Below are 13,122 nucleotides of genomic sequence, written 5' to 3' on the forward strand. Positions count from 1 at the left end.
ATACTAGCACATGCGTACACATCTATCTGTATTTGTTTTGGTAAAGTCCATCTGTATATATGTTTACAAACCGTATGTTCATACTGATCCCTTGTCTCCCAGTTCAACACCAAAGGCTTCATTGCAGCCTTCCACCTTTCCTTATTTATACCTTTTTTTCTCTGAAAGTAAGAAACCTATTTCTCGTTATCCACAATATATTTATTGTTTTCTTTACTCCTAGCATACACATAAAATAGTTTCAGGATTGCTACCCCATACCCCTGTGAAAAAACACATGTACTAGCTAGGGTACATTTGTGTACCATTCTTTTTGTCTTTAGCCTTAGACTACAGTCAAGGCTTTGTTTTCCAAACTTACCTAGGTTAGTTCTTTTTCTCCCCCTACCCTCCCCCTTAGTGTGGTTCTATTCTTTATTTGTAATATGGTTAGGTTCATTTGTTACTGTTTGTATTCTATTTTGGATTCTCCCTACTTCCCCTTGATTTTATTCTTTATTTTGTGTGTGTGTGTGTGTGTGTGTGTGTGTGTGTGTGTGTGTGTGTGTATGAAAACCATTGCTGTGGTTTTAAGCATCAGAGCTATAAAGAAAGGTTTACATAGAGAAGTGTTACTCCCCGTTCATCCGTCTGTCCTTGTTCCTATTCTCCTATTCTTTCCACCTATACCCGTTCACACCTACCCTGTAGATAATCTCATTTGGATTTTTTTTTTTTTTTAACCTCTTTCTTTCAAGGCTGATCTTCAGACAAGTTCTCAGCGTTTAAATCTTTCAGCCTCCAATGCTGCAGTGGCTGAACTTAAACCCGATTGTTGTATTGATGATGTCATACACCATGAAGTAAAGGAAATTGGAACACACATGTAAGGACTAATTTTACTAGTTCTCAAAGGCTTTTATTTATAGATTACTTTATTTGAAATTGTTGCTTTCTTTTCACGTATCATAAAGCCTAGGGACCTACTTCAAAAGAAATGTTGTTTCATGTTTACATGCTTTCCAGAAACAAACTTTAAACAAAATGTCTGTTTTGTAGGAAGAAAAACTAGTTTATCATCATTTATCTCTTCTTCCATTTTTCCATGTATAGTCTTCTCTAAAAAATGATAAACCATACAGATGTTTAAAACCCAGGTAGTAATCTGTCTAAAAGTACATTTATCATATTTTGAAATGTTAGTAACTACTGTACATAGTATTTATTTTTAAATTCAGTTTTTCAGTTTTGTATTTAACTGAGTATATATAGTTTGCCCTGAGAACTCAGAAATATAGAACCAAAGTAAGAAAGTGAAAAAAAAAAAAATCTCAAATTCTGTATTCCTGGCCTACATATGTGAGTGCTCTATTTTTCTTTCAGTCTGAGGGGCAAATATGGAAATTTTAGCCATCTGAAGTAATTCTAGATTTCTTCATCTCCTTTAGCACCCCATCCAGTCAATACACAGAATCCTATTAGTTCTGCTAAATATCTCTTACTTATCTCTTCTTCATTGCCACTTCCATCACCACTTTTGCATCTCTTCTTTGTGCCCCTTAGAGTATATAATATTAGCTATTATTTAATCAGTTAATTTCGGTGACAAACTCTGTTGTAGGCACTTTTTAATACATATTCTGTGATTGACATGAGCTTTGGAGTCAGATTTCCTGGAGTTCAAATTTCAGCTTCATGATTTATTATGTGATCTTGTATAAATCCCTTAAGTCCCATTGCCCGTAGGAAATTTTCTTTGTATATGTTTTACAAATCTATCCTTACCAACCACTGTAATTCTCACCTTTAACACTCTTCCCTCCCTCTCTACACTGCAGTCATATTGGACTTTTACCTCTAAACTCCATGGCTTCAAATGTGTTCTTCCTTTACAAAGGAATGCCTATGGCATTTTGTTTAGTTTACTAACACTTCTCTTCCTTATCTCACTTTCAGTATGACTTCCTCAAAGAGGTTTTCCTAACTTCCTAGACTAGATTAAATCCCCCTTTGTGGATATCCTGTAGCACCCACAACTTGCCATTTTTAAAATGTCTTTTATACTTATAATTATTTATTGAGTGCCTGCCTGCCTTCCTCATTAAAGTATAAGGTCCATGAAGTCTGCTATTTCTCCAAGATCGAGCAGAGAGGTCAATATTTGTTGAAATTAAATTTATTGAAACGGTAATAAATGTATAAAATTCACATTTTACAGAAAATGAGACTTGTATAATTGAACAGCTAGTTAAGAAGACATAAAATTCAAATCTGGCCAGGTGTGGTAGCTCATGCCTATAATCCCAGCACTTTGCGAGGCCATGGCAGGAGGATCACTTGAGGCCTGGAGTTCAACACTAGCATGGCCAACAAACCTAGTGAGACCCCCATCTCTACAAAAATAAAAATAATTAGCTGGGTGTGGTGGCACATGCCTGTGAGTCCTAGCTATTTGGGAGGCTGAGGCGGGAGGATAACTTGAGCCCAGGAAGTTTTTTTGGTTTTGTTTGTTTGTTTTGACACAGAGTTTATGGGCTACAGTGCCATGGCATCGACCTAGCTCACAGCAACCTCAAACTCCTGGGCTCCACTGATCCTCTTGCCTCAGCCTCCCGAGTAGCTGGGACTACAGGAGTGCACCAAGGTGCCGGGCTAATTTTTCTATTTTTAGTTGAGACAGGGTCTGGCTCTTGCTCAGGCTGGTCTAGAACTCCTGACCTTGAATAATCCTCTCACCTTGGCTTTACAGAGTCCTAGGATTACAAGTGTGAGCCACCATGCCTAGCCACCAAATTGCTCACTTGATTTCTTTTTCTGATTGTTTGCTGTTGGTGTATAGAAATGCTACTGATTTTTGTGTATTGATTTTATATCATGCAACTTTACTGAATTCATCAGTTCTAACAGTTGCCAAATCTTGACAGATGGAAAAATCTTCTATTTATTTTAATTTGACTACTTATGAGACTGAACATTTCATATTTTTGTTAGCCAGTTATGGTACTGTGATTTATCTATGTATTCCTGTCCTTATATTTTGAGTGGGATGTTGATGTTTATTGACTTACAAGAACCTTGTGTATATTACCATCTAATCATTTTCTCATATTGTTACAAGTATTTCATCCTAGTTTGTAGTCTTCTTTTTTGTTTTAGTGTTTTTGATACATGAAATTTAAAAATTTTTATATAACAGTCATTTCTTTTCCATTGCATTTATGTTAAGTCTGTTCTGGAATTTATAAAAAATTCATGTTTTTTTCTACTTTATATGAACTTATTTTTTACATTCAACTATTTGGTTATTCTGAAATTTATTTTGGAATATATTTCACTTTTCAGAGAAAAAGTTTCCAACTTCCTGAACCAAAAATGCTATATCTCATTTTACTAATCAGAGCTTTCTTGTTTATATAGTTCTATCAACATCTGCTAGAACATTTTTTTTCCTGTTTTAATTTCATTTGGCCACACTTCCACATCATTGATATAAATGTTTTCCAAATGTGTTAGTAGAATTCAGGTGCATTAGATTTATTATTAAATAAAATTGAAAATGATTCAGAATCATTAAGACATCTTTCTGTTTCAGCTTGGTGTGTGCCGTGAGTTATACAACTCAGGGTGGAGAAAAAATGTATTTTAGAAAATTCTTCAAATTTCAGGTATTGAATATGACAGTGGGAAATAGTTTTCATATGCCATTTTTTCCCCTGGATGTATGCAGTTACTCCTGTTTATCTGCAGGGAAAACAAGCTCCAAATATTTTTGGATTTGTCATCCAACTAGTAATCTAAAGTCAGACTAAATCAAGTTAAATAAAAGCAGAGAGATTGTCACTGCCAATGTATTGTTTTGGTAATGAAACTTGAAGGTTTTTATCCCCCGAAAAAGCTTATTTTTATGATTTGACAAAACACAAGAATCTAGACAAGGGTTAAGTCCAATAAAGTGAGTGTAAATAGTGTCAAATTTCTAAAGAAATTTAAATGAGAAATTATTGACTTGGAGTAAGTGGACCTTTGCTTAAGGACTCCGTGAATCACTGGAACTTCAGGTAGAATTTTCTATTAATATATAATTTTCAAAGTCCATCAGAAATAGTTAAAAACCAGTGGTTTAACACATTTATCTGTATGGGTGGGGAGAGAAGAATGCCACATATATGTATATAAATATAGATCTAAATATGCTATATGTATAGTTTTCATTCCTCTGTAAGTAGAAGAAAAAGTACTATTAATAGGGAAAAAATTTTTGCCATTGTTTTGCTACATCATTCATTTGTATGCCTTTTGGAGAAAAAAGGTTCAGTTGCTTTTTTTGTACACAGTTTTTGTGTAATATACAAATAGAAACATACACAAGATATATGTGTTCAGTTAAATCAACTGTTATGGAATAAACACCCATGTAACTATCACTCAGTCAAGAAATGGTGGTAGCCTTTCAAAAAATGCATTGGGGACTTTTTTTGGCAAGACTATCTCATACTCATGAGAAAAGTCTTTAAGAATTAAAATTGGGGGGGGGTAGAGCAGGGGAAATATACGTAACCTAAACTTTTGTACCCCCATAATATGCTGAAATTGAAAAAAAAAAGAATTAAAATTGGAAAATGGCTTTGATAAATTCAAGCCCTGTGATTTAAAACAAATTTTTTAAAAATGGTAACATGATAAGAATCTCCTGATTGATATGTTTTATTTAACCAGGTTCTCAAACCACTGGATGTGAAAACCAAATTTTACAATGCAGAGGTAAGGATTGAGTACTTAATGGGATTTCAAATTAAACATTAAAATCTTATTTGACTAAAAATCTGATGTATTACATTCCTTATCATATTGAAATAAATTGCTGCTATGACTGTGAATTATTTGTGGAAAATATGGGCATAAAATTAAATTAAAAGTGAATCATTTCACTGTGGGTCCTTTTACTCTGCCTTTTTCGACCTACATGGAATCAGTATGTCTTGACTTTTATTCTCGTTGTTAATTTTGTAAGGTTTTCATCCCTTTTCTTTAAATGATTGCCCTATAATTCCACTTAATGGTGGTTGTTACTGTTTAACACTAGCAATTTGTTGAATGTTCACAGTGTGGTTCTGGATATTCCAAAAGTTGAATTAGTAGAGCTAACTCTTCAAAATAGGTTTAATATTCACATGAAAAAATATTGACAAGAAAAGCACAGCACATTAAACTATTTCCTGGGAAGTCAGTGTGCCAGCCAGAGTTAGGTTACTGAGTTTGGTAAAGTGGCTTGAGAAGCTCCTCGGGAGAAAGAAGTAACTTTTAGAATACAAGATGATCTATCTTCTGTCCTAACAAAAGAAATAAAATAGAACTTGCCATAGGAGAAAGGATTTATTGCTTGGATTTCCTTTCCAAACTTCTATTTTATCATGGCTTCTAGAACTGCAGAAAAATCAGATTTCCTGATGACCCTCTGATTCCCCTCAAAATTGTGTTTCCTACCTCAGTGATTAATTCAAAGAGATCCACATGCAGTATTTTGAAATGAGCGTTATATCTCTATTACTCTAAAACCTGAAGATCAGAAAATTGCAGTCAGGTGGCAAATCTGATACATATTTTTACTCAGTAAAAAGTTTGTATTACAACTAGGATTTCTAAGATTTGTCAAAGTTAAGGAACCTGACCTCTAGCAAAGACCTATTAGGAGAAAGGAAAAAAATGCATATAACAAAACTTCCCAGAATCGTATATATTGAATCTAAAACAAGAATGACATAAAAAGATGTGCTACAGGAGCTCTGCGGACAAGATCTTAGCGTAGTTCAAAAAAGCTTTATGGAAGAAAAGGGGAACAGGAGTAGAATCTGGAAGAAATGTATGTCAGAGCAGTGACATTGCAAGCAGGGTTACAAATGTACATGGAGTGTTAGGTACATAGTGAAGAGTATACATATTTGATGGGAGGGTACAGCCTCATCAAGGAAATTACTACATGTTTAAAGAATTGATGATTCTTTTTGGGGTATAGGTGAGTTGGGATACTACATATTTATTCCCCCTTCTTTTATAATTTATGGCATACTGTTGATTAATTATAGCTATTCAGCTTTGTGAATTTTAAATAGTCCAATTTATCATTTTGCTAGAAAATAGTTTTCATTTATACTATGAGAAGAAAATGTTAACTATTCCATTAGAATAAATATATTAGAAAATTAAAAACAAATAGGACTATAGGTGGATTTTACTTTTATAATTGGCTTTAGGCACAAATTAAGCTATTTTAGGTTTTCTTTGTTAAAAATGTGGTAGTACATTAAGATACTTGTCAAGTAGTTTTATAACACAAATATTCAGAGTGATTTGCAAATAGTTTTTTAAATTGCTAGATATTCCATAAATGTCATAGAAGTGACATGTTCCCCATAAAGAAATTTTAAAAATCCACAATTCCACCACACCAGCAAGGAATTGGTTTTTCATTAATCCATATTCTCTTACAGTCTTTATTCATTTATATATAATATTCTGTTTTTATAATCATGACAATTTTGTTTGCTGCCTTTTTCAGTTAACATTATATGTAAACATAATCTTTAAACTTTGCCAACAGACTTCAGTCAAAAAATTTTAGGTAAATTCTGAACTTTTGAAAATAGATATCTCTTTAAAAACCAAGAGTGAACAAAAAGCATTTAGGGTCTCTAAGATACTTCATATTACCTTTTGGGCAAACAAATACTGTTCCACTGGTAGCATGAGGCAGATTCTCTTGACTCCAACCAGGAATTTAAGGTAGATTGTAGTTTAGTAAACCATACCAATCAGTAGGTGATGCTTATTATTCTGTGTTATAGTCCTTGTACAATTACTATTATTGGGCCCACATCTGTCTGAAACATTATTTTTTGATGTTGCTTTTATTAATGCTAATAATGTATGAATCATCTAAAGGAAAACAAGTTCATGAAAAGCTTTGTTGTAGTCTTCTAAGATAAAAAAGCCTTGCAAGAAGACTAGTGAGATTAAAAGGTAGGATTCAACATTTCATCACCTGCTGGGTACAGAGCCCCCATTCCAGGTACTGAAAAGAAATAAATATAAACTGAACATCTTCCCAATCCTCAAGGAATTTGCATCCTCAGGGAGACTGACATGATATAACTATAATAGAAGCCCCTTCCACACACCTCCCGCCAAATCATGAAGTATACTTATACTCTGGGAACACAGGTGAAAAATGATTTCCAGCTATGCATTTGATAAAGCAAGTGTTGTGATTGTCCTTGATAAGTAAGTAGCTTTAGAAATAATATATTTTTAAAAGGCTAACCATGAAATCTAAGAAGAAGAGAATAAATTCTCAATCATTTGAAGTGGTCTAGCCCAGTATTCTGTGAAGTGTGATCCATGGGATTCTAGTTACCCAAAGTGCTCCTTTAAAAAAAGGATCCCATTATTAGATAAATTTAGGAGAAGGTTATCTATTCTGAATGTAGAAGACAGTGTATATCCATCCTAAGTCATCTATGAAGAATTACAATGTAGGTGAAGAATTTCTAGGAATTTCTAGAACTAGAAAAGTATGAGATATACCTCTCTGCCCCAAAATGTGCCCTTAACAATTTGCTCCTGTTTGAGTATTCAGCCATAGTGTTCTTCTCTATTCCATTGTCATTTAACCTTAGCAGTTTTACCTTTTTAGAAAAAGTTTGTCATATTTCTTTATGTTGCTTCCTGTTTACTTTCTTGTTTACTAATGCTGTCTTGTTTAGTGAATTAAAAAAATGCAGAAATGCATTTTATTTTAAAGTTATTCTTTTTCTTTAACATTTAACTCTGATTTTTCTAATTTTTCTTTTTTATTTTTCCATTAGAGTGACCTCAGTTCTGTGGTAATTTGATTTTTTATTATAAATTTTATATGCTTTTCTTACCACTTTTGGACTCTGCCTAACTAATCTCTCTTTATAAAACATAGTGGAAAACCAGTTAGTTGTGAATACCACCCATGTGACTTCAGAAAGATGTATATAATTTGTATGTACTTTTTGTATCATATCTATTGTCTTATTCTGTGGGGAAAAATATATCAAAAATTAAATTGTCACATTGAAACAAATTCTCATTTTTAGTGTTTCTTCTTTAGGTGATTTTTAAAAGAGGCATATTAACCTTGTTTAAAATAGCCTTGGGATTTTCAGCATCTTACTGTAAAATACCCTAGTATCCTATCCTTCAGTTCTTTGAATAGACTGTATAATTGAAATTCATTTTCAGATGCACAGTGGTTTTAGCCTTAGGTCTGGGTCAGGTAACAATGCCTTTTGATAAAATTATTCAGAAGAAATTTTCCCAAATTGGCTAAAATCTTATTTTCAAATTTACAATAAGCAGCATTTGCTTATATCACATTATATATGTAATAATACCAATTGCCTTAGCACTGAATTCTTAATTTTTTAAATGTCAAATTACTTTAACTGTTCAAACTAACTTGATTTTCCATTATGCTGCTTTTCTTTCATTTTATCTAAGCTCTTCTTAAATTTATGCAGAAAACTGCATTTTATAAACTGAAATGTGGATTTATGGGTTTTTTTAAAAAGCAATGGATTGATGGGATACATTATTTTTTAAGAAAAAGTAACAGAACATTTTTTGAACTAATAAATCATTGTATTTCTATTTTCATATGAGCACATGTTGCAAAGACTAAAGAATCTGTTTTATTTTAGATAATACATTAAATTACAACTTCATCATTATATTTTTGCAAATTATTTTTATTTTCCTGGCATTAGTGTTAAAGCTCATAAGTGCCAAATTTTTCTTGTTATAGTTTATGTTATTTCTGCATAATATATATATTATTATGAAACTTGAAAAAATAATTCTTGAATACCCTTAATATATTATTTTTTATGTATATTTGTTTCAAAGATAAACCAGGTTAGTCTATTATACTTCAGTTACACACAGAAAATAATAACCAAATAGCATAAAAATAAGAAAGTTTAGCATAATCAGGGAATTAAAAATTTATGTAAAATTATTTAAGTTACCCAATGACTGAAATATTGCAGAATAGCATCAGTTTTCAGATCTATCACTAAGGCTATGAAATACCTTTTGCTTAATGTAAAAGCTCTAAGATTATCAGGTATAATACACAATATCTTTTGTTACCTTTAAATACACATTTTAAATGAGCAAGAAATCACTAATGACCACTCACAAACTTGCTCTAATTTAAAAAGTTAAAACCTTTCAGATTGTAAAATAGATTATTCATATTTACTAGTGGTCACTAAACTATATAAATTGAAGTAATATGATAATTGAAGTTATAGTATGCTGGAATATTATAATGAAGACCTAATTATCTTAACACTGAAATTAAAGATGCATAGGTATATGTTTAATGCTAAAGCACATTTTAACATTTTAAATGTTAATGCCTTACTAAAAGATTTAGTATATTTGTGAATGAAATTCCAGTTAAATAAATATTTTTGGATGTTAATACAAAATATAGTTATCCCCCATCCATTGTTTGACAAGGTATCAGTTGACTAACACTTGACTTTGCCCCTGTTAATTATGTTGGGATGAAGATTTCTTTTCTTGCATTAATTATAATAACTTTGATTTGCAGGCATGAACTAATCACATATGTGGTTAATATTTTTTTCTTCATATAGATAAGATATTTTTGTTGAGATAAGTATTTTAAAGACCATCACACTTTGGTGGATATTTTTTTTCATATCCTCAGACTGATGAAGTATTTCTCGAAGCCCAGATTCAGAATATTACAACCTCACCTATGTTTATGGAGAAAGTTTCATTGGAGCCATCTATAATGTACAATGTAACAGAATTAAATTCCGTCAGCCAAGCTGGAGAATGGTAAATATTAATTGTGAAGTGTTTGTTCTTGTTTTGAAAGATACATGCTTTCTAACATCCATTACTCTTGAGTGGTTTATTTTAATTAATAGACTTTATTTTTTTAAAGAAGTTTTAGGTTCACAGAAAAATCAATTGGAAAGTAGAGTTCCATTTACCCTCTTCCACCCCTCACAGTTTCTATTATTTATGTCTTATGTTAATGTGGCACATTTGTTACAATTGATGAACCACTATTGATACTGATTATTAACTAAAGTTCATAGTTTACATTAGGGTTTACATTTTATGTTGTATGTTCTATAGGTTTTGACAAATATGTAATGAATGACATGTATCCACCATTACTATATTATATAAAATAGTTTGACTTTCCTAAAAATCTCCCATGTTCACCTATTCATCCCTCCCTCCACATAAAAATAAAGATCCTAGCCCTTTGCATTTTATGTTTCACTATTCAAAGCACTTGTTCTTTAAGTCTCATAATTCATTGAGGTAAATATAAAACCTATCATCGTTATTCTGCAAATGATAAAACTGAGGCATGAGAAGGAATGTGGAGAAGTTAGGGTAAAGGTGAGCATGAGTTTGAAAAAGAAATATTCTCAATATCAAAAGAAGTGGACATAATAGATGACCTAATTTTTTTGTGAAAAGGAAATACATATGTCTGTAGCTAATTTAGAACAGGAAGAATAAATGTAGGCTTAACAGTAAAATAGATAAGGCAATAGCTGGGGAAAGTACCTGATTTTCTTAATCAAGAATGAAAAGTTTGGCTTACACCTGTAATCCCAGCACTTTAGGAGACCAAGGCAGGAGGATCACTTGAAGCCAGGAGTTCAAGACCACCCTGGGCAGCATAGCAAGATCCATCTCTACAAAAAATGAAAAAAAAATTGAAAATGGCGGTGTACGTGTATACTCCCAGCTACTCGGGAGGCTGAGGTGGGAGCATTGCATGAGCCCAGGAGTTTGAGGCTGCAGTGAGCTATTATCAGGACACTGTACTCCAGCCTAGGGCAACAGAGCAGGACCCTGTCTCAAAAAAAAAAAGAAATGAAAAAGAAAATTACTTTTATATTATTATGGTGGTTACATACAGAAAAGTTCATAGCCTCCCTCACTTCCACTGAGGAAAAAACAATTTTCTATTCTTTTTCAGATCTTTTAGTTCATTTTGAAAATGATTACTTAGTTTAGAATGGTATATCTCTTCTTATTCTAAACTATTTGATAATTACAGAGAAAAGGGACAGGATACTTAAGGTTCTGATTTCTGTTGTACTTTTCAGTTAATTGATGTCCAATATTTTAGGTAATATGATAGACATCTAATATTTCAGGTAATACATTACATTTTGTTATAAAAGAACCACAAGATTTTCCATGTCAACTGGAAGAAATTAAAGAAAAATAAATCCTCTCATTATAATTTTTTTAATTTGTGTTGAAACTACTGACCTGTTCTATTCTAGATCTTTGGAGGGTAAATCATCCAGTTCTTGTCCAAAAGGAATAATCACAGGCATGATTTTTCTTTTAAAAGATGCTAGAGAATTTTCTTCATATCTCTCTCTCTCTCTTTCTCTCTCTCTCTCTCAGTGTATCAACATTTGGGTCAAGAGCATATTTGCAGCCAATGGATACACGCCAGTATTTATACTGCCTAAAGCCTAAGAAGGAGTTTGCAGAAAAAGCAGGCATCATTAAGGGAGTAACAGTAATTGGAAAATTGGATATAGTATGGAAAACAAATCTAGGTGAAAGGGGAAGGTTACAGACCAGCCAACTTCAAAGAATGGTGAGTTTGGAAAAAACTTCAGTGGAGGTTTTGGTGTGGAGGGGGAAAGGCAGTTAGAACAACTTACATTTTCCTACATCTATCGGTAAACTCTAGAGTACTATAAAGGCATTAATATTACTAGAGAAGAAAAGACTAATAGTTTCACTAATCTCTAGGTAGAAAACTGGTATTGGAATGAATGAAAAATGTTCAAATGTTAATATAATTTATCTCTGATACATGTGTTTTTTACTTTACCAAACAAAATTAACTGCCTATCAGTTGTTCCCTCCTTTGATAATTCATGCTTACCAGTCAGATGACTTCCAAATACATTAAGGTTTTCTTTTTTGCAATGTCCTGAACCTCTTGGACATACAACATTCACCTATTCAGTTCATACCTTCTTTAAGATGTTAAAAATCTGAGGCATCTGAAACTCAGAAGGTAAGTTCCACTAGAGTTATCCATAAGCATTGGTTGGATAATTTACTTAATTTCTGCTCTGAGAGTAGGGGTAGTTACTAGTCTTCCTTTTCTTATTGTTGTTAGAATATGCTACAGGATCCTCCTTTTATACTGAATATTATCTATTCTGACATATCCTAAATTTTACTTTTCTTTCACTGTTTGAGGCAATAATTTTTAAAAAAAGATGCTGATCCTACTGGACCTACTTTAAAATATAGCAATTAGTTATCTTTTTGCCGTGGCATGTTCCAAGCCTTGATGTTTCTATAGTCCATCCTTACCTATGTGTCTTGTGAAAAGACATGATTTTCTTCCTGCCTCATTTCAGTTGTGATCTTCATCTCTCTTCAGGCTGTAACCTTGCCTATTTAGAGTTACAGAATCTCTGGAAAGCATCCCTTCCACATCAGATTACCTGAAATGTCTTTACTGACTACTTAACTATGAGATTCATCTTAACTCTACCAAATAAAGGGGAATTATAACAAAAACAGTCCAGGTTTGCAGGGCTGTTCCACAGGTAGTAGCAGCAAAATAAGTTAGGATGAGGTTAACAGTAGAATAAATCAGAAGTATTTTCTCAGAACATTAGCTTGGGGACCCAACAACTGTTGCGTGAATGTGCTGGCATTGTACCTTCATTAAAATTGAAAGGTTTTGTAATAGATATATATTAACTGTGTTGCTTGTTTTCTTAGGCTCCAGGTTATGGAGATGTTAGGTTGTCTTTGGAGGCAATCCCAGATACCGTAAACCTAGAAGAACCTTTTCATATTACTTGTAAAATAACAAACTGCAGGTAATGCCAGTGTTTGTGGATGGATGTCCTTTCCTCCTCACCTACCTAAAAGAGAATTTCAAAATCTTTTTAATACGCTGTCTCTTTTTAACTTTCCTCTTGATAGCCTTCTCTGATGTTAATGTTGAAAAGCTCTTCATCTGTAGCAATATATTACATATTTTTGAGTGCCTACTGTATTAGGCAT

General features: G+C 32.6%; 1 protein-coding gene across 4 annotated transcripts in view; it reads left to right on the plus strand.

Annotated features, from left to right (window-relative positions):
* TRAPPC13 (trafficking protein particle complex subunit 13) overlaps positions 1-13,122 on the plus strand; it is a 38,343-nt gene that overhangs the window by 20,902 nt on the left and 4,319 nt on the right. For 2 of the 4 annotated variants that reach the window (XM_045565613.1, XM_045565614.1), the window contains exons 5-11: positions 738-865; positions 3,572-3,644; positions 4,696-4,740; positions 7,842-7,859; positions 9,743-9,876; positions 11,485-11,683; positions 12,835-12,935. In XM_045565613.1, the coding sequence (XP_045421569.1) occupies positions 738-865; positions 3,572-3,644; positions 4,696-4,740; positions 7,842-7,859; positions 9,743-9,876; positions 11,485-11,683; positions 12,835-12,935 (698 nt within the window). The remainder of the gene's footprint in view (positions 1-737; positions 866-3,571; positions 3,645-4,695; positions 4,741-7,841; positions 7,860-9,742; positions 9,877-11,484; positions 11,684-12,834; positions 12,936-13,122) is intronic. The other 2 variants (XM_045565615.1, XM_045565616.1) reach the window with 1 other exon arrangement.

This window comes from Lemur catta, chromosome 12 (genome assembly GCF_020740605.2).
Source record: "Lemur catta isolate mLemCat1 chromosome 12, mLemCat1.pri, whole genome shotgun sequence".
In the NCBI taxonomy this organism is placed as follows: domain Eukaryota; kingdom Metazoa; phylum Chordata; class Mammalia; order Primates; family Lemuridae; genus Lemur; species Lemur catta.